Source organism: Salmo salar, chromosome 14, assembly GCF_965601325.2.
Source record: "Salmo salar chromosome 14, fSalSal1, whole genome shotgun sequence".
NCBI lineage: Eukaryota > Metazoa > Chordata > Actinopteri > Salmoniformes > Salmonidae > Salmo > Salmo salar.
Window position 1 is genome coordinate 66,474,094 of NC_138304.1, and position 21,134 is coordinate 66,495,227.

Consider the following 21,134-nt stretch of genomic DNA (forward strand, 5'->3'; position numbering starts at 1 on the left):
TTGTGCTGATGTTGCTTTCATAGGCAGTTTGGAACTTGGTAGTGAGTATTGCACCCGAGGACAGACGATTTTAACTCGCTACGTGCTTCAGCACTCGGCAGTCCCATTCTGTGAGCTTGTGTGGCCTACCACTTTGCGGCTGAGCCGTTGTTGCTCCTAGACATTTCTACTTCAAAATAACAGCACTTGCAGTTGACCGGGCCAGCTCTAGCGGGGCAGAAATTTGACGAACTGACTTGTTGGAAAGGTGGCACCCTATGACGGTGACACGTTGAACATCACTGAGCGCTTCAGTTAGGCCATTCCACTGCCACTGTTTGTCTATGGAGATTGCATGGACATTTGCTCGATTGTACACACCTGTCAGCAACGGGTGAGGCTGATATAGCCAAATCCACTCATTTGAAGCGGTGTCCACATACTTTTGTGTATATATGTCAAGTCAATGCACTCTAACGGTAGGATATATTTATTTAAGATTCAAAAAAAAATAATATGCAGTTTAGAACCATAGCCAGTCACACACATTAAGATGCACACAGGCAAACACACACACTCCACTCTGCCAAACTACTGCAGCAGATAAACTAGCCAAGTGCAACATCGTTGTTTTTTCCCAGTGACTGATATACAGTATGCGCCCTTGATATATGTGCTCACTCCAGTATGCTGTTTTATTATGTATTTCATGTTTGTTCAGTAGAAGTTACACCATATTCACTGAATTCCTCTGCATTGTACCATAGTTGGTCTTTCTTGCAACGACTTTAAACCGTAACTATCTCCCTTCGTGTGAAGCACTGAATCATCCCACTGTACGATACACTTTGGTTCAGGGGGAGAACGTTATGTTATGAATTGTATTTGTTGGCGGAATTTGAGCCTGGGCCTCGGCTTGGTCTCCGGTTTTCCCTTGAGCTGCTCTCATTGTGCACGCACGCATTCTGCAAAATGGTTCTGCTGGTTTTCCCTTCAGCTACTGTGTCACTGCCAGCAAATATGGTTACAGAGGTTGGTGTCTGTTCTGAGTTGTAGACCGTTGGTTTGGTGTATAGAAGATGTACGGATATAGCCTGCGTGCCAGTCTGTTTCTGCTCTCTTGCCAACTCCTAATGGAATTGTCATGCTGAACATTTGTTTGATAATGACAATGGTGTATAGGCAAAAGCACAAACAGATCTGGGATCAGATTAGTATTGATATTATTAGTGATATTGATGTTTTACTGGCTTGTAGTGTTGAATGCAACATGTTTTGTCAGAGTCGCTTACAATACATTTCATTTTGATTCTACAAGATCAATTTGGAGAAATGTGTTCATTCCCCATGCTACTTCTTCACCTCAATAAAACATCAATTGCTGTGACTCTGATATAGATTCAAATCAAATCCCACACAATCCTTGTCCCACGCAGATTCCCACGGCTGCTTCAGGGAACGCCGAGCCAGCGTTTTGTTTTTGGTGCCCGTTACCACGGCAACCGCTGCTATCCCCGACGTTGTAAATCACCGCGCCAGAGTTTCCAGGCACTCACATGGGACAGTGAGACGGTCAGAGACATGTCGTAAAAGCGCTGTGACGGTCAGGGCGGCTGCTGCAGCCAACGCAAATCTGGGGTGGTGAGGTAGTCTCACCAGAGCATATCACGGTCACAGTGTGGGCATGCCTAAATGGCTTTTTTGTTCACTTGTGGGGTCATCGATGTGTCTGCTAACACATCATTTAGTATGATACTGCCCCACTGCTGTAGTATATTGTGTGAAGATCTTTTAGAAATGCTAATAGTCTCTGTATTCGTCTCAGAGTGTCTCAGTTTGTCTCATCGTTTCTTTGGTTTCAGTTCGGTCAATCTCTGTGTTTTTGTTCATTAAGGACCCTCTGGAAAACGAGATAGGGTATCTCTAGGCGTAGTCAAAGAAAGAATTCCAACACATCCTGTCACAGTGGGTCATTGTTGTACCTCAGACTTGTGTCTTAGCCTTCACCACGTGGGGTCTTATAGGCAGGCTGCTGCAAAGCAAGGGCAGACCTGTCTGTCTGTCTGTCTGTCTGTCTGTCTGTCTGTCTGTCTGTCTGTCTGTCTGTCTGTCTGTCTGTCTGTCTGTCTGTCTGTCTGTCTGTCTGTCTGTCTGTCTGTCTGTCTGTCTGATAGCCCTAGGTGGGGATTCATGTTGTGGATTAGAGAAATAGACTCCACAATCCAGCCTCCCGTTTTAGGGCTTACAAGCCTGGAAACGTGCCCGAGGCCTTGGAACCTGGTGCAGCCATGGAAGGCAGCACACAAAGACTATCTGAAATAGCATGCTGCTCACCATAAACACACACACACTATCACTGAATGACTTATGCAATTCCCCAAACACCAGTAGCCTAACCTTTTTTTCCTCTGCAGGTGCTTTGGTGGTGGTTCATAATACATACATTATGAAGGTGGGCAATCCTGGTATTAGGGGCCCAGTGCCTCCACAGCTAGCTAGCTCAATCAGGGGTTTGTCTGTAAAGCCTGCTCCACATCAGACCGAGGGCATTACAGCCCGTCTAACAGCCTTGATGTCTGACATCTTGCCATCTTTAACTAACTAGCTGCAGTTTATCTGCTTCTCCTGTTAGCAACCCACACACACTCAGTATACACACAGTCCGTATGACATACACACACACTCAGTATGATACGTACGCACACTCAGTATGACATACACACACACTCAGTATGACACACACACATTCAGTATACACACACACTCAGTATGACACACACACACTCAGTATACACACACACTCAGTATGACATACACATACACACTCAGTATGACAAACACACACACTCAGTATGACACACACACACTCAGTATGACATACACATACACACTCAGTATGACTTACACACACACACACACACACTCAGTATGACATACACACACACACTCAGAATGACATACACACACTCTCAGTATGACATACACATTCACGCACTCTCAGTATGACATTCACACACACTCCGTATGACATACACACACACTCTCAGTATGACTCAGTATGACATACACACTCAGTATGACATACACACACACTCACTCAGTATGACATACACACTCAGTATGACATACACATACACACTCAGTATGACATACACACACACACACACACACACACATTCAGTATGACAAACACACACTCAGTATGACATACACACACACACTCTCAGTATGACACACACACTCAGTATGACATACACACTCAGTATGACATACACACACACACACACACACACACACACACACACACACACACACACACACACACACACACACACACACACACACACACACACACACACACACACACACACACTCAGTATGACAAACACACACTCAGGAGGACATACACACACTCTCAGTATGACACACACACACACTCAGTATACACACACACTCAGTATGACACACACACACTCAGTATACACACACACTAAGTATGACATACACATACACACTCAGTATGACAAACACACACACTCAGTATGACACACACACACACTCAGTATGACACACACACACACTCAGTATGACATACACAAACACACACTCAGTATGACATACACATACACACTCAGTATGACTTACACACACACACACACACACACACACACACACACACACACACACACACACACACACACACACACACACACTCAGTATGACATACACACACACACACACACACACACACACACTCAGTATGACAAACACACACTCAGTATGACATACACACACACTCAGTATGACATACACACACACACTCAGAATGACATACACACACTCTCAGTATGACATACACATTCACGCACTCTCAGTATGACATTCACACACACTCCGTATGACATACACACACACTCTCAGTATGACACACACACACTCTCAGTATGACACACACATACACAGTCAGTATGACATACACATACACACTCAGTATGACATACACACACACACACACACACACACACACACACACACACACACACACACACACACACACACACATTCAGTATGACAAACACACACTCAGTATGACATACACACACACACTCTCAGTATGACACACACACTCAGTATGACACACACACTCAGTATGACATACACACTCAGTATGACATACACACTCAGTATGACATACACATACACACTCAGTATGACATACACACACACACACACACACACACATTCAGTATGACAAACACACACTCAGTATGACATACACACACACACTCTCAGTATGACACACACACTCAGTATGACATACACACTCAGTATGACATACACACACACACACACACACACACACACACACACACACACACACACACACACACACACACACACACACACACACACACACACACACACACACACACTCAGTATGACAAACACACACTCAGGAGGACATACACACACTCTCAGTATGACACACACACACACTCAGTATACACACACACTCAGTATGACACACACACACTCAGTATACACACACACTAAGTATGACATACACATACACACTCAGTATGACAAACACACACACTCAGTATGACACACACACACACTCAGTATGACACACACACACACTCAGTATGACATACACAAACACACACTCAGTATGACATACACATACACACTCAGTATGACTTACACACACACACACACACACACACACACACACACACACACACACACACACACACACACACACACACACACACACACTCAGTATGACATACACACACACACACACACACACACACACTCAGTATGACAAACACACACTCAGTATGACATACACACACACTCAGTATGACATACACACACACACTCAGAATGACATACACACACTCTCAGTATGACATACACATTCACGCACTCTCAGTATGACATTCACACACACTCCGTATGACATACACACACACTCTCAGTATGACACACACACACTCTCAGTATGACACACACATACACAGTCAGTATGACATACACATACACACTCAGTATGACATACACACACACACACACACACACACACACACACACACACACACACACACACACACATTCAGTATGACAAACACACACTCAGTATGACATACACACACACACTCTCAGTATGACACACACACTCAGTATGACACACACACTCAGTATGACATACACACTCAGTATGACATACACACTCAGTATGACATTCACACTCAGTATGACATACACACACACACTCAGTATGACATACACACACACACTCAGTATGACATACACACACACTCAGTATGACATACACACACACTCAGTATGACATACACACACACACACTCAGTATGACATACACACACACACTCAGTATGACATACACACACACACTCAGTATGACATACACACACACACACTCAGTATGACATACACTCTCATTATGACATTCACACTCAGTATGACATACACACACACTCAGTATGACATACACACACTCAGTATGACATACACAGGCGCTCAGTATGACATACACACACACTCTCAGTATGACATACACACTCAGTATGACATACACACTCAGTATGACATACACACACACTCAGTATGACATACACACGCACACACACTCAGTATGACATACACTCACACACTCAGTATGACATACACTCAGTATGACACACACACTCAGTATGACATACACACACACTCAGTATGACATACACACACGCTCAGTATGACATACACACACACTCAGTATGACATACACTCTCAGTATGACATTCACACTCAGTATGACATACACACACTCAGTATGACATACACACTCAGTATGACATACACACACACTCACTCAGTATGACATACACACTCAGTATGACATACACACACACTCAGTATGACAGACACACACACTCAGTATGACATACACACACACACTCATTATGACATACACACACACTCAGTATGGCATACACACACACTCAGTATGACATGCACACGCACACACACTCAGTACGACATACACAGACACTCAGTATGACAGGCACACACACTCAGTATGACAGACACACACACTCAGTATGACATACACACACACTCAGTATGACAGACACACACGCTCATTATGACATACACACTCAATATGACATACACACTCAGTGTGACACACTCAGTATGACATACACACACTCAGTATGACATACACACGCACACACACTCAGTATGACAGACACACACACTCATTATGACATACACACTCAGTATGACATACACACTCAGTATGACACACTCAGTATGACATACACACACACTCAGTATGACATAGACACGCACACACACTCAGTATGACATACACACTCAGTATGACATACGCACACACACTCAGTATGACACACACACACACACACTCAGTATGACATACACACACACCCAGTATGACATACACACACACACACACTCAGTATGACATACACACACACACACACTCAGTATGACATACACACACACTCAGTATGACATATACACACACACACTCTGTATGACATACACACACACACACTCTGTATGACATACACACACACACACTCAGTATGACATACACACACACTCAGTATGACATACACACACACTCAGTATGACATACACACACACTCAGTATGAGACACACACACTCAGTATGACACACTCAGTATGACATACACACTCAGTATGACATACACACACACTCAGTATGACATACACACACACTCAGTATGAGACACACACTCAGTATGAAACACACACACTCAGTATGACACACTCAGTATGACACACTCAGTATGACATACACACTCAGTATGACATACACACACACAGTCAGTATGACATACACACAAACACTCAGTATGACATATACACACACACTCTGTATGACATACACTCACACACTCAGTATGACATTCACTCAGTATGACTCACACACACACTCAGTATGACATACACACACACTGACACAAACAGTAATTGAATATAGACTCAAAAACACGTCCTCATACATATCAGATTCTCATGAATATATATTATCTAGTATATCGTTCTTAAACACACACACAAACACACATACACAAACTAGACAAATCATTCTCATCTCTTTTGCTGGTTTTCCTTGGAGTCACAAACACAAACACACACACACACACACACAGACAGACAGACAGACTCACACACACACACTCTCGCAAACACAGAAAATCGAAATCATAAATCGGCTTAACTCTCCCCGACACGTCTGTGAATTAAGCCCTTCCGTTACTCTCCTTTTCCCATTATAAAAGCATTGTCAGCTGCTGAATTGGTTACAGGTATCCTTAGCTCTGTCCTGTCTCTCCCTCAATCCATCTTCTTCACCTTTTTCTGTCTCCCAATATCCATCTAACTCCCCCACTCCTCTATCCCCCATCTCTCTCTCTCTCAGTTTATCCCTCTCCCTTATCTACCAATCTCTCTCTCCTGTCACCCGCTTTTCCATTACCCTCCTCCACCCTCCTCTCTCCAGCCCGCCTTCCCTTCTTTTTTGCTGAGATGAAACTCCGGGAAGGATTGGGTCTTGCATGCGTGCAGAGGGGGGAAGTGGAGAGATGGACGAGAGAGAGAAAGACAGGCAAGAGAGAGGCAGGAGAGAGAAAGATATATAGAGACAAATAGGAGAGAGAAAGAGAAAACAAAAGAGAGGGAAAACGAAAGGGAGAGAAAATGAAAGCGAGAGAAGAGAGAGAGAGTGATGGGAGAGAGCAAGACAGAGGAAGAGAGATAGGAGAGCGAGATAGGGGGAGAAAGAGAGCGGCCTGCCACACAGCAGCAGTGTTCTGAACGCCAGGGAGGAGACAGCCTCAGCGATTCTGACAGGCCATGTCTGCTCAGTTTGTTCTCCAATCGTCCCACACAGTCACCAGCAGGGTGTATACACACACACACACACACACACACACACACACACGCACACGCACACGCACACGCACACGCACACGCACACACACACACACACACACACAGGAAGACAGACACAGTAGACAAATTAGCGAGGGAAAAGCGAGTAAAAGAGGAAAGAGTCGGTGCCAAGGAAAAGGCTTTGTTTCTGAATGCCTCACTCCAGAGGTTTGGCTGGTAGAGAGAAGCGAGAAGCAACTCGCTTCGTGACAAGGCGATGAAAGAGCAGCCATGAATTCTTCACATTCCCTCTTGTTCCATCCAGAGCGGCTTTATGAAAAAGAACATGTTACCGCTACTGATCCGCCTGTTAGGACTACACGCGTCGCAATAGCATGAGGGGAAGAGATGTGTGCTGACTACAGACAATCAATGAATCAGTCGCGTACAGTACGTCGGCAACATCAATGGCGGGTATTGATTCTCTGATGCTCTGCTGCTCCGATGCTCAACAACCAACCCATTGATGTATAAAATGCTACTTTGTTCTTCGCCCACCGATTGGCACTATTGCCTTAACATGCTCTCTATTCCCCTCTCCCCCCTTTCCCCCTCTCCCCTCCCTCAGGGTGCAGTGATCACCCCAGCCATGGACCACACCATGTCCATGCAGCCTGCCAACATGATGGGCCCGCTCTCCCAGCAGATGAACCATCTGTCCCTGGGCACTACAGGAAGTGTGAGTACTGTACCACCCATGGACCCCTCCATACTGGATCTACTCGAGCTAAATCATATCACTTTGAGAATGTACCGTTGTACACCCCATATATCCTATTCACGTCCAATTATATCACTCTGAGACGGCAGCTATCTTTAGTACCATGCCTCCTGTATCTAATATATAAACAGTAGATGCTTTCATCCAAAGCGTCTTACAGTCATGCGTACATAGATTTTTCGTATGGGTGGCCCCAGCAGAAATCGATCCCACGACCCTTGGTGTTGTAAGAGTCACGCTCTACCGACCGAGTCACATAGGACCGTATCTACTAATATTCTCTGGAGAAACAGGAAAACATCTCTTTAATTGCGGGAGAGCTTTCGATCAGTCGACCTTCCTCAGATCATTTCTCCACAAACAATAGTGGGAAAGATATTTGCATCTGACTGGCATTTTATTTTTTTTTGCATTTTTCTTGTTTCTCCAGTTTTGCCTTCTGCCTCCAGCACCTTCACCGATCAGTTCTGGGTGTGCAGTACATTATTTCTCTGAAAGCGTACGTCTCTACTCAAGGAAAATACTATCTTTCACGGACTGTATCGGGGCATAGCTATATATTTATATCGACTCAAAGCCACATACTGTAGTATCACTGTCAACTCTGTACTGAACAGTATCAGCGTCAGATTTGGTTCACTGTAGTCAGTGTCCATGTCCTTATCTAATAGTACAGGATTCTATGGTCAATGCAGAGTCTACAGCAGCAATATCTATGTCTAAGGGTAGACATGGCACCGGTGAATGAAATTCTTTCGGCATTTATCTAAATGAAATGTGTGGATATATCTCTAAAAGTGTCTCCGTGTCCAACGTGGAAAATCCGTCACTTGTGTGTGAACAGCAAGATGTTTGAAAAGCGTATCTCCTTTATATCCTAAAGTTGAACAGATTTCCCATTGACTAGAACAACGAGCCTCACTGTGAACACCAGGCGATATTATGACTCCTCTAACCCACTAAATCACACATCAACCATATCACGCCAACCAGCTTCCTGCTTTCCCCCTTAAAAAGGAAACCCTCCCCCCTTGTGTCAGGAGATTTAGAGGTGTCATACACTATCCAGTCCACTTCCTGCTCTAACCCTATGTCTCCAGGGGCAGAGGGGCCTTAGTTTGCTCCTTGAGTGTAACGTGTGATTGAAACAGTGCTGTATTGTACAGTTACCGCCGGCACCATGTGTTTCCAGGTGAGTTGTCAGCAACTGCGACGCCATGTTGGCTCTGGGATGAAAGAATGACCCTAATCTCTCCCAGCTGTGCTAACAGGCAGGATTGGAGCGGGTTAATCTACGTTGATGGGTTTTGATGTGTGATGAATAAAAATGAAAAGCTCCTTTCTACCCTACTACAGCCCTGAGGCACTGGACTGTATGTAGACTATTATGTGTTCTGCATATAGCATGCAATGCCCTGATAATCTATTGGAAAGAAGCCATGTGTCTTCTTATCATGTGTTCCAGAGACAGATGGGAAAGCCCCTTTATGGTTGCTTCATAGGAAAAACCTGTGGAAACAGGTCTATATGACTAGGTATATTTCTATGATTTAATATGGAGTGTTTATATATGGTGAGCTGTTTTATGTCATGTAATTCATGCTGCTCTGGTCCTATGAAAGCCTCAGCGAGCACCTGTCTGTCCTCACAGTCAACAACCAAAATGGCCGCCACACCTCAGAATACTTTTGCCTGTTCTCAAAGTCCCTGTGGTTTACGTGGCTGTGGCTTTTTTTTCTCCCTAAGGAAATAACTAAGTGTTCCTATTCTTCCCCAGGAGCGGTGACCGTAGGTTTCCGAGAATACAGACGTGTTTTTACGGTAAAGAATGAGCATAGGAATGTCGGCACCCGCTAAACGGTGGTGAGGAAAGTTCCTCGTTACGAAAACGCAGAGCTGGTTTTGAAGGTCAACACAGTTCTACTCTGCTATCAAAATGTGGTGGTAACCTCAACTCACTTTGACAATGTTATTGTCTTGTTCTTGTTTTCAGTTGGCATTCCTAGATATTGTTTCAAATGCTTGATATTGCTACTTTTCATGTATATTATTCTGCCAATGGCCCTCACCGTTTGTTAGATTCTGCCCTTCATATTTAAACCTGACAGTGCCTTTAACACAGTGACACAGTTGGGACATGACAAGAGGTGACCTTCCTTCCCCTAAGCTATCATTCACATCCAGCTCTGGTCGTCATGGCGACAGTGTCTGATAGACAGGTTGCTGGTCAACTCAGTGGACTCGGTCCCCAGTAAGAGGGATTAGCGCGCCATGCTGTCCCTTTATCCTCCCTGGGAGCAGCGATGTCCCTCCGGGCGACGGGTTCTGAGGCTCACCCTCCCACAGGTTAACACTGGATCAGACTGGAGAACCAGACAGACCGCTGCTAGAACCCAACCTCCACACAGCTGGGAGGTGCTTTTCTTACTAGCACTGACTTTTCTAATATGACTGAGATGTGGCTCTGGATAAATGGAAATAAGCATAGAAATGGATTCCCGGTCTAGTAATTCTATGTCTATGTTAATAACAGTGATGAACCAAGACTAGTCTGAGCCCTCATCCCTCATAGACGTTGCATGGATAGAGTGGGTATCCTGTTGTACAGAATGACTGTAATAGTAATGGTGTGGGTTTGTATCGTATATTTTTCACCTGGTCTCAAAGGGCCTTACATGGTGTGGTGGGAGTACTGTGTAAGGGCACAGCAAGACATTTCAATAGCATATGTCTTATTTATTCTTCAATTAAACACCCATCTCTATATGGATGACCACTAGCGTCACTCTCTCTGCATACAAATGCTCATCTGTTGTATTAAAGCCCAGACTTATAAGTGAAGTGAAATAGAATGGTGAATGGAACAAGCAGGCTGGTTCCACCAGGCTAGTAATGCCCTGCAGGGCTGATGAAAATCTGATGAATATCTCTAAAGTGGAACTCATCAGTATCCATTCTGATGCTGTGCCACCATTAATTGCCTACAGTGAGTTGCTGCCGGAACCCGGTATGTACTGTAGACAGACAGATAGAGAGGGAGTTGTCTTGCCTGCACCCCACTGGTGCTCTTGGCTGTATGGATAGTACAGTGAGAGGGATGCTTACGAAGTCCACTCACGCCACCCTCGTTAAGAACACAGGCCGAGGCCGCCTCGCGCTCATCAAACACGCCATCTGCTCGAGGCTTGGTGTGTGTGTGTGTGTGTGTGTGTGTGTGTGTGTGTGTGTGTGTGTGTGTGTGTGTGTGTGTGTGTGTGTGTGTGTGTGTGCCTATGTGCACGCTTGTGTGCACACATTCATGTTATCTAGTGTGTGTACAATTCCACTATCTATACTACAATTAGAGGACCTTCATTTGGCCTAAACATGACCCCCGCAAGCGGTAATGCCAAAATGAACTGGCCAAAATGATCTTGCTCATTTAAGCCAATTATTCCACTAACTTTACACGCGCTGTCAGCTCTTCCTGTCAACTCCTGACATGCCAGGGCGCTGGGGACTGTAAAGTCAGGGTCATGTAAATGGGTTAACGGAAAGGTCAGAGAAGCTGAAGACGTTCCTTTATTAAGCCCCTTTTCAAGCTACAGAGAGATATAACATTTCAAAAGCCTGTCTCTGTTTGACACATCGGTTTTGATATGGCTAATTAAGTTCCGCTCCCCTCCATTTGCTTTCATGCCGTCTTCACAGGTGAGTTAGTAGAATAACTAATGGATTACGGGGAGGGACAAAAGGCCCTGAGGAATTGGTATGCAACGGGTGCCGTTCGCCAGAGCAGAGAAGGTCACACAGTGAATGTGATAGCCCTCTTCTAGCGGATTCTGGACTGAAAGAGAAAGACAGAGAGAATGAGGGTAAGAGTGAGAGGGAGGGAGAGAGAGGGGAGAACCAAGAGAGAGTCTTACAGAGTCAGGAAGTCAGACGTGCCACCTCACCCCATCCAAAGTGTGACGACTCCCCCACATCTCCCCGACCTTCCCCCTCCCTCCCACTACCATCTCCCCATCACCTTTCCTCTCCCTCCCCCTTCCATCTCCCCCTCACCTTTCCTCTCCCTCCCCCTTCCATCTCCCCCTCACCTTCCCCATCCCTCCCCCTTCCATCTCCCCATCACCTTTCCTCTCCCTCCCCCTTCCATCTCCCCCTCACCTTCCCCATCCCTCCCCCTTCCTCCCCTTACCATCTCCCTCCCCCTACCATCTTCCTCTCCCTCCGCACCCGTCCTCCCAGGGTGTCGGTGGCCCTCCGCAGCAGGGAGAGGAGAGGGGTAAGTTAATCACCCGTGTCCGTGGCCTTTAACTCCTCTCATTAGCGCTGCGCAGCGGAGCCGTACCCGATCCATTAGCGCCGCTGCCGGTAATGACACTCCACCGGCGCCGGGCCAAGAGAGGGGGACCACTGCCACGCTTTTCATCCCTGGGTGGGAGGCAAAGAAACGAGGGAAAGGAGGGAGAAAGAGAAAGGAATCGACCTTCCTTTTCCTGTTAAAAACAGGAAAAGAAACAGGAAGAGGCGAGGCAACCCGGCTGGGTTTTTATTATGAGGGATTTTCAGGCGTTATTGCTAAAAGTCTCTCTCTCACACAAACACACATGTACTGTACACTGTGTAGACATCCTACACACAAGCATGTGCTGATTTAAAAAGCATAGACTGTCAAATCAAACACACACACACACACACACACACACACACACACACACACAAAGGCCTACTAGCCTCTTCATTTATTTTGCACGAGAAAGCCATGTGGCTGTCATCCAACCCGGCATGTAGCACGTCTGTAATATGGCCATCCTGCAGCTCTGTTAAAAGGCCTGGTATGGAATATAGGCCATGGGGTGCACACACATGCACGTACACACACACACTTGCACACATACACACTTGCGTACACACACACCAAAACACACGTGTAGCGCGCGCTCAGGGTGATCTGAGTGCTCTGTTTTGCTCTCCTTTGGTTTCTGCTCTCTCTCCCACTTAGGAGGGGGCATTTGCCTGCCTGTGAAGTCCAGGATCAGCAGGGTGCCTCTGCTTTCTCCTCTCTGTTCCTCTCTCACTAGCCTCCCATAGTCAGACAGTTCTGTGAAAAACACATATGTATGTCTCACAGCGCCCTCGTAAGGATGGAAAGGGAATTACAAGGACATATATATAGAATAATACTGAGTACACCAAACATTAGGAACACCTTCCTAATATTGAGTTTGCCATCAGAACAGCCTCAATTCATCGGGGCATGGACAAGGTGTCGAAAGCGTTACACAGGGATGCTGGCCCATTTTGACTCCAATGGTTCCCACAGTGGTGTCAAGTTGGTTGGATGTTCTTTGGGTGGTGGACCATTCTTGATACACTCTGGAAACTGTTGAGTGTGGAAAACCCAGCAGCGTTGCAGTTCTTGACACAAACCGGTGCGCCTGGCACCTACTTCCAGGCCGTATCACAACCGGCCGTGATTGGGAGTCCCATAAGGCGGCGCACAATTGGCTCAGCGACGTCTGGTTTAGTTTGCTCGGGGTAGGCCGTCATTGTAAATAAGAATTTGTTCTTAACCGACTTGCCTAGTTAAATAAAGGATAAATAAAATAAATAAATACCATACCCCATTCAAAGCCACTTAAATCTTTTGTCTTGCCCATTCACCCTCTGAGTGGCACACAATCCATTTCTCAATTGTCTCAAGGCTTCAAAATCATTCTTTAACCTGTCTCCTCCCCTTCATCTACACTGATGTGGATTTAACAAGTGACATCAATAATGTACCACAGCGTTCACCTGGATTCACCTGGTCAGTCTGTCATGGAAAGAGCAGGTGTTCTTAATGTTTTGTACACTAAGTGTATATAGCAGATTAGTAACTGGTGTATTTGACCTGCAGAGTGGATCCCATGTCAATTGAATATGTGGTGGGAACCCTTGGGAGGTTGTTTGATCCATAATGTTCAGTCACTTGGATCGCAACAGTTTGGCATGATTGTTAATAATGAGCTAGCATCGATTATTGTTTCTGCTTCCTGTGATCAAATGATTGTTGTTGAAGTTAGGAAAGGACAAGACATGACAGGTTGTTGATGTGTGTGTGTTCCAGTACATGACAGGTTGTTGATGTGTGTGTGTTCCAGTACATGACAGGTTGTTGATGTGTGTGTGTTCCAGTACATGACAGGTTGTTGATGTGTGTGTGTTCCAGTACATGACAGGTTGTTGATGTGTGTGTTCCAGTACATGACGGGTTGTTGATGTGTGTGTGTTCCAGTACATGACAGGTTGTTGATGTGTGTGTGTTCCAGTACATGACAGGTTGTTGATGTGTGTGTGTTCCAGTACATGACAGGTTGTTGATGTGTGTGTGTTCCAGTACATGACAGGTTGTTGATGTGTGTGTGTTCCAGTACATGACGGGTTGTTGATGTGTGTGTGTTCCAGTACATGACGGGTTGTTGATGTGTGTGTGTTCCAGTACATGACAGGTTGTTGATGTGTGTGTGTTCCAGTACATGACGGGTTGTTGATGTGTGTGTGTTCCAGTACATGACGGGTTGTTGATGTGTGTGTGTTCCAGTACATGACAGGTTGTTGAAGTGTGTGTGTTCCAGTACATGACAGGTTGTTGATGTGTGTGTGTGTTCCAGTACATGGCAGGTTGTTGATGTGTGTGTGTGTTCCAGTACATGACAGGTTGTTGATGTGTGTGTGTTCCAGTACATGACAGGTTGTTGATGTGTGTGTGTGTTCCAGTACATGACAGGTTGTTGATGTGTGTGTGTTCCAGTACATGACAGGTTGTTGATGTGTGTGTGTTCCAGTACATGACAGGTTGTTGATGTGTGTGTGTTCCAGTACATGGCAGGTTGTTGATGTGTGTGTGTTCCAGTACATGACGGGTTGTTGATGTGTGTGTGTTCCAGTACATGACGGGTTGTTGATGTGTGTGTGTTCCAGTACATGACAGGTTGTTGATGTGTGTGTGTTCCAGTACATGACAGGTTGTTGATGTGTGTGTGTTCCAGTACATGACAGGTTGTTGAAGTGTGTGTGTTCCAGTACATGACAGGTTGTTGATGTGTGTGTGTTCCAGTACATGGCAGGTTGTTGATGTGTGTGTGTTCCAGTACATGACAGGTTGTTGATGTGTGTGTGTTCCAGTACATGACAGGTTGTTGATGTGTGTGTGTTCCAGTACATGACAGGTTGTTGATGTGTGTGTGTTCCAGTACATGGCAGGTTGTTGATGTGTGTGTGTTCCAGTACATGACGGGTTGTTGATGTGTGTGTGTTCCAGTACATGACGGGTTGTTGATGTGTGTGTGTTCCAGTACATGACGGGTTGTTGATGTGTGTGTGTTCCAGTACATGACAGGTTGTTGATGTGTGTGTGTTCCAGTACATGACAGGTTGTTGAAGTGTGTGTGTTCCTGTACATGACAGGTTGTTGATGTGTGTGTGTTCCAGTACATGGCAGGTTGTTGATGTGTGTGTGTTCCAGTACATGACAGGTTGTTGATGTGTGTGTGTTCCAGTACATGGCAGGTTGTTGATGTGTGTGTGTTCCAGTACATGACAGGTTGTTGATGTGTGTGTGTTCCAGTACATGACGGGTTGTTGATGTGTGTGTGTTCCAGTACATGACAGGTTGTTGATGTGTGTGTGTTCCAGTACATGACAGGTTGTTGATGTGTGTGTGTTCCAGTACATGACAGGTTGTTGATGTGTGTGTGTGTTCCAGTACATGACAGGTTGTTGATGTGTGTGTGTTCCAGTACATGACAGGTTGTTGATGTGTGTGTGTTCCAGTACATGACAGGTTGTTGAAGTGTGTGTGTTCCAGTACATGACAGGTTGTTGATGTGTGTGTGTTCCAGTACATGGCAGGTTGTTGATGTGTGTGTGTTCCAGTACATGACAGGTTGTTGATGTGTGTGTGTTCCAGTACATGGCAGGTTGTTGATGTGTGTGTGTTCCAGTACATGACAGGTTGTTGATGTGTGTGTGTTCCAGTACATGACAGGTTGTTGATGTGTGTGTGTTCCAGTACATGACAGGTTGTTGATGTGTGTGTGTTCCAGTACATGACAGGTTGTTGATGTGTGTGTGTTCCAGTACATGACAGGTTGTTGATGTGTGTGTGTTCCAGTACATGACAGGTTGTTGATGTGTGTGTGTTCCAGTACATGACAGGTTGTTGATGTGTGTGTGTGTTCCAGTACATGACAGGTTGTTGATGTGTGTGTGTTCCAGTACATGACAGGTTGTTGATGTGTGTGTGTTCCAGTACATGACAGGTTGTTGATGTGTGTGTGTGTTCCAGTACATGACAGGTTGTTGATGTGTGTGTGTGTTCCAGTACATGACAGGTTGTTGATGTGTGTGTGTTCCAGTACATGACAGGTTGTTGATGTGTGTGTGTGTTCCAGTACATGACAGGTTGTTGATGTGTGTGTGTGTTCCAGTACATGACAGGTTGTTGATGTGTGTGTGTTCCAGTACATGACAGGTTGTTGATGTGTGTGTGTATTCCAGTACATGACAGGTTGTTGATGTGTGTGTTCCAGTAAATGACAGGTTGTTGATGTGTGTGTGTGTTCCAGTACATGACAGGTTGTTGATGTGTGTGTGTGTTCCAGTACATGACAGGTTGTTGATGTGTGTGTGTTCCAGTACATGACAGGTTGTTGATGTGTGTGTGTTCCAGTACATGACAGGTTGTTGATGTGTGTGTGTGTTCCAGTACATGACAGGTTGTTGATGTGTGTGTTCCAGTACATGACAGGTTGTTGATGTGTGTGTGTTCCAGTACATGACAGGTTGTTGATGTGTGTGTTCCAGTACATGACTGCTGCGGCTGCCGGGGCGCCTATGCAAGGGACCTACATTCCTCAGTACACTCCTGTGCCTCAGACAGCCGTCCCTGTTGAAGTAAGTGAGCCACAGTCTGTTTATATATCCTTGTGGGGACCAAACAATTGATTCCCATTCAAAATCCTGTTTTCCCTAACATTAAACCTAACCCCTAAGCCCAAAATGGCCTTTATCCTTGTGGGGACCGGCGAAATGTCCCCACTTGTCAGATTTGTCCTAGTTTTACTATCCTTGTGAAGACTGCTGGTACCCACATGGATAATAAAACCAACAAAAAAAAACACAGACGCAGACACACACAGAGATACACAGATACACACACACAGATACACACACAGATACACACACACACATACACAGATGTACACATAGATTGCATGCACATACTCCCACTGGATGCACACACACTCCTAAGGGCAGAAATGCATACACACTCTCACACACACAGATAGACACGCACACGCAGCAAACACACACACTGACACTGCAACATCTGCTCGATTTAAAAACCGCCACGCACACGTTGCCACGGCTACTGTTGAGTGTGCCGAGCGTGCAGTTCAGAGCGGGCGGGCACACTTTGAGAAATGATGAGTGTGTACGGCTGTCTGGAGGGCTGACGGCTCCGGCCCATTCAAATGGAGTATCAGTCGTGTATCAGATGGCAGGCGCTGAAGTGAGACACACTGCCGGCGGCGCTGTCCCTCTCCCGGATGGCCCGTGTGCTCAACACACACATTCCTCAGCCCCAGGCCTCTGGTTAGTGAGCGGCTGCCCAGCCGACAACGCCCTGACACCACCATCCATCTCCCCCCTGCTCCAGACAGGAGAAGATAATCAGGAGATAGCTGCCCTTCATAAAGTCACCGGCTGGAGAGAGAGAGAGAGAGAGAGAGAGAGAGAGAGAGAGACTCAGAGACACAGCATTTTCCCATGGGTTCTCTTGCTGCCTCTCGACCTATTCCATCCTCAATGCCACCATCATATATCTGTACTGTTGAGATGAGCTGTAGACAAGGAGTATCTCAGAGGGTGATGTATTAACAGGGTGTTGAGAGCGTCCTTGAAGTCTTGTTAACGTGATCGAGATGAGACCACGATGGCCGACGATCAGTAAGGTTAAAGTAAATACGGAGTTGAAACCCATATCCTTTCACATGTAGCCTTGTGACTTTAAAAGAGTTGGGGTTTTTTCTCTCAAGGTTACTGTAGTATTGCTCAGGAAATCGTTGATGAAGATCCATAGGTTTAGGTTTATTTAAACAGCTTTGGGGTCACTTAGAAATGTCCTTGTTTTTGAAACAAAAGCTATTTTTTTTGGTCCATTAAAATAACATCAAATTGATCAGAAATACAGTGTAGACATTGTTAATGTTGTAAATGACTATTGTAGCTGGAAACGGCAGACTTTTTTATGGAATATCTACATACTGTAGGCGTACAGAGGCCCATTATCAGCAACCATCACTCCTGTGTTCCAATGGCACGTTGTGTTAGCTAATCCAAGTTTATCATTTTAAAAGGCTAATTGATCATTAGAAAACTATTTTGCAATTATGTTAGCACAGCTGAAAACTGTTGTTCTGATTAAATAATCAATAAAACTGGCCCTATTTTGACTAGTTGAGTATCTGGAGCATCAGCATTTGTGGGTTCTATAACTTGATAAGGTAACACAGCGTGCCATTGGAACACAGGAGTGATGGTTGTTGATAATTGGCCTCTGTACGCCTATGTAGATATTCCATAAAAAATCTGCCATTTCCAGCTACAATAGTCATTTACAACATTAACAATGTCTACACTGTATTTCTGATCACTTTGATGTTATTTTAAAGGACACAAAATGTGCTTTTCTTTCAAAAACAAGGACATTTCTCAGTGACCCCAAACTTTTGAACGGTAGTGTACACAAAATGCGATGTCATACAATATATTACAAAAAAGGTTTCATTGAGTTACATGGAAGATGTCACTTCCTGTTGTCTCACACCCACTTCTTGTCCCCATAGGGAGTGGTCACGGATGCTTCTCCTCAGTCAGTGGCCCCCTCATCGCAGGATGTGAGTGGGCAGCAGCAGCAGATCCAGGTGGATGGCTCCAGTGATCATGTTACTGCTTACTCATACCAGTCCAAGTGAGTACTGCTGACATTTTCTCACTGTACATATCAACAGCACATATTGCCCATAATGACTATGGAGTCTGGACTATTTGGTTACGATGACTAATACCTGTCATATATTATGCTGTCATTGTCTACTATTTTGCCATATTATAGCTGACTATTTGCTGCTTTGTTCTTTTACATTGAGTTTTTATAGCTGTTGACTAATTTAAAGGGATAGTTTTCCCAAATTACAAATGATATATTAGTTTCCTTACTCTCTAAGCAGTCTATAGACAGGGTACAATCAGTGCTTTGGTTTTGGTTTTGTTTACCTGGACACTGGTTCAAATGCTGTCATACTGTGTCCATAGGCTGTTTATTCTACAGGGTAATTACATTCAATATGTAATTTTGTAATTTGGGTGAATTGTCCCTTTATTCTCTCTCATTGTGGTTCTTCTCTTCCTCATTAGATAGTGACTGGCGCGGAGAATATTCCTGTGACAGCGTTGCCTTGAGACAGAGGGGTTGGCTGCACTGAGAATGCGGAGAGAAGAGAGATTGCTTCCAGATTGCCCAGGCACCAAAAAATAGACACTTTTTTCCATTTCATACCTGGAAGAGAGGAGGGGTGGGGTGGGGGGTGGGGGGTGGGGGGCGGGGTGGAGTCGCTGGGCACAGTGCAAAGTGGTGAAAATGTTTAGTCTGGGAACATGCCTGGTGGGCTGGGCTTGAGCTTGAGTTGTTTCTTCAAGAAATTTCTCAACTGGAAAAAAAGTACAAAAAATACAAAAACTAATTAAAATGTTGAATGCGTAGGTAGGTGATGAGGTTTATTTTGTAATTAGAAAAAGGGGAGTCAAAGTTTGAGATACACAGAGATTGTCTTCCTCAGATATTAAGCTACGATTTCTTTTCACTCTTTTTTTGATTTCTCGTGTAAAATTTTAGTTTTCTAGATATATTCAAAACAACTGTTTTTCTTTCTTGAATCTTCATGGCCTTAATTTTAAGGGTGTCAGAGGACTTTTTACAGAGAGTTAAGTCTGGCGTCTCGTTGAAAATAAAAAGCGAACTAAATCAGTCTCTTGGACCACTGTGATGGTACAAGATACTGCAGGAGTTGAGCTAGAGAGATAAAAAAGAAGATCTATCACATAAACTGTACAGATTTAATAGAGAAGAGTTTTTTCTTTTCTTCATTAGAAGAAAACTTTGATAAATAATTATGTCAGAGGTAACTGAGTGTTAGAGAAAAAAACGAAATGTCTGTCGAGGAAAAGAGGGGGAAAAGATAAAGCTTTGAAGAGATTATTCAGAATTAGGAGAAAAAAAAGACACTGCATTGTAGAAAAGGCAGTCTGTTGCAAATGCTGAACTTGTTTTTTATTATCATAATTATATAATTTTATGGCAAGATTGCTGTTGATGACATTAGCGCTTTTTATCTGCAACATTTGACCT

General features: G+C 44.8%; 1 protein-coding gene across 2 annotated transcripts in view; it reads left to right on the forward strand.

Annotated features, from left to right (window-relative positions):
• Positions 1–20,304, forward strand: part of LOC106570076 (RNA-binding motif, single-stranded-interacting protein 3) — a 357,318-nt gene extending 337,014 nt beyond the window's left edge. For both annotated transcript variants that reach the window (XM_082961094.1, XM_014142038.3), the window contains 4 exons: positions 8,543–8,653; positions 17,528–17,617; positions 19,573–19,697; positions 20,144–20,304. In XM_082961094.1, coding sequence (XP_082817220.1) covers positions 8,543–8,653; positions 17,528–17,617; positions 19,573–19,697; positions 20,144–20,147 — 330 coding nt within the window. In that variant the 3' untranslated portion in view covers positions 20,148–20,304. The remainder of the gene's footprint in view (positions 1–8,542; positions 8,654–17,527; positions 17,618–19,572; positions 19,698–20,143) is intronic.
• The last annotated feature ends 830 nt before the right edge of the window (positions 20,305–21,134 follow it).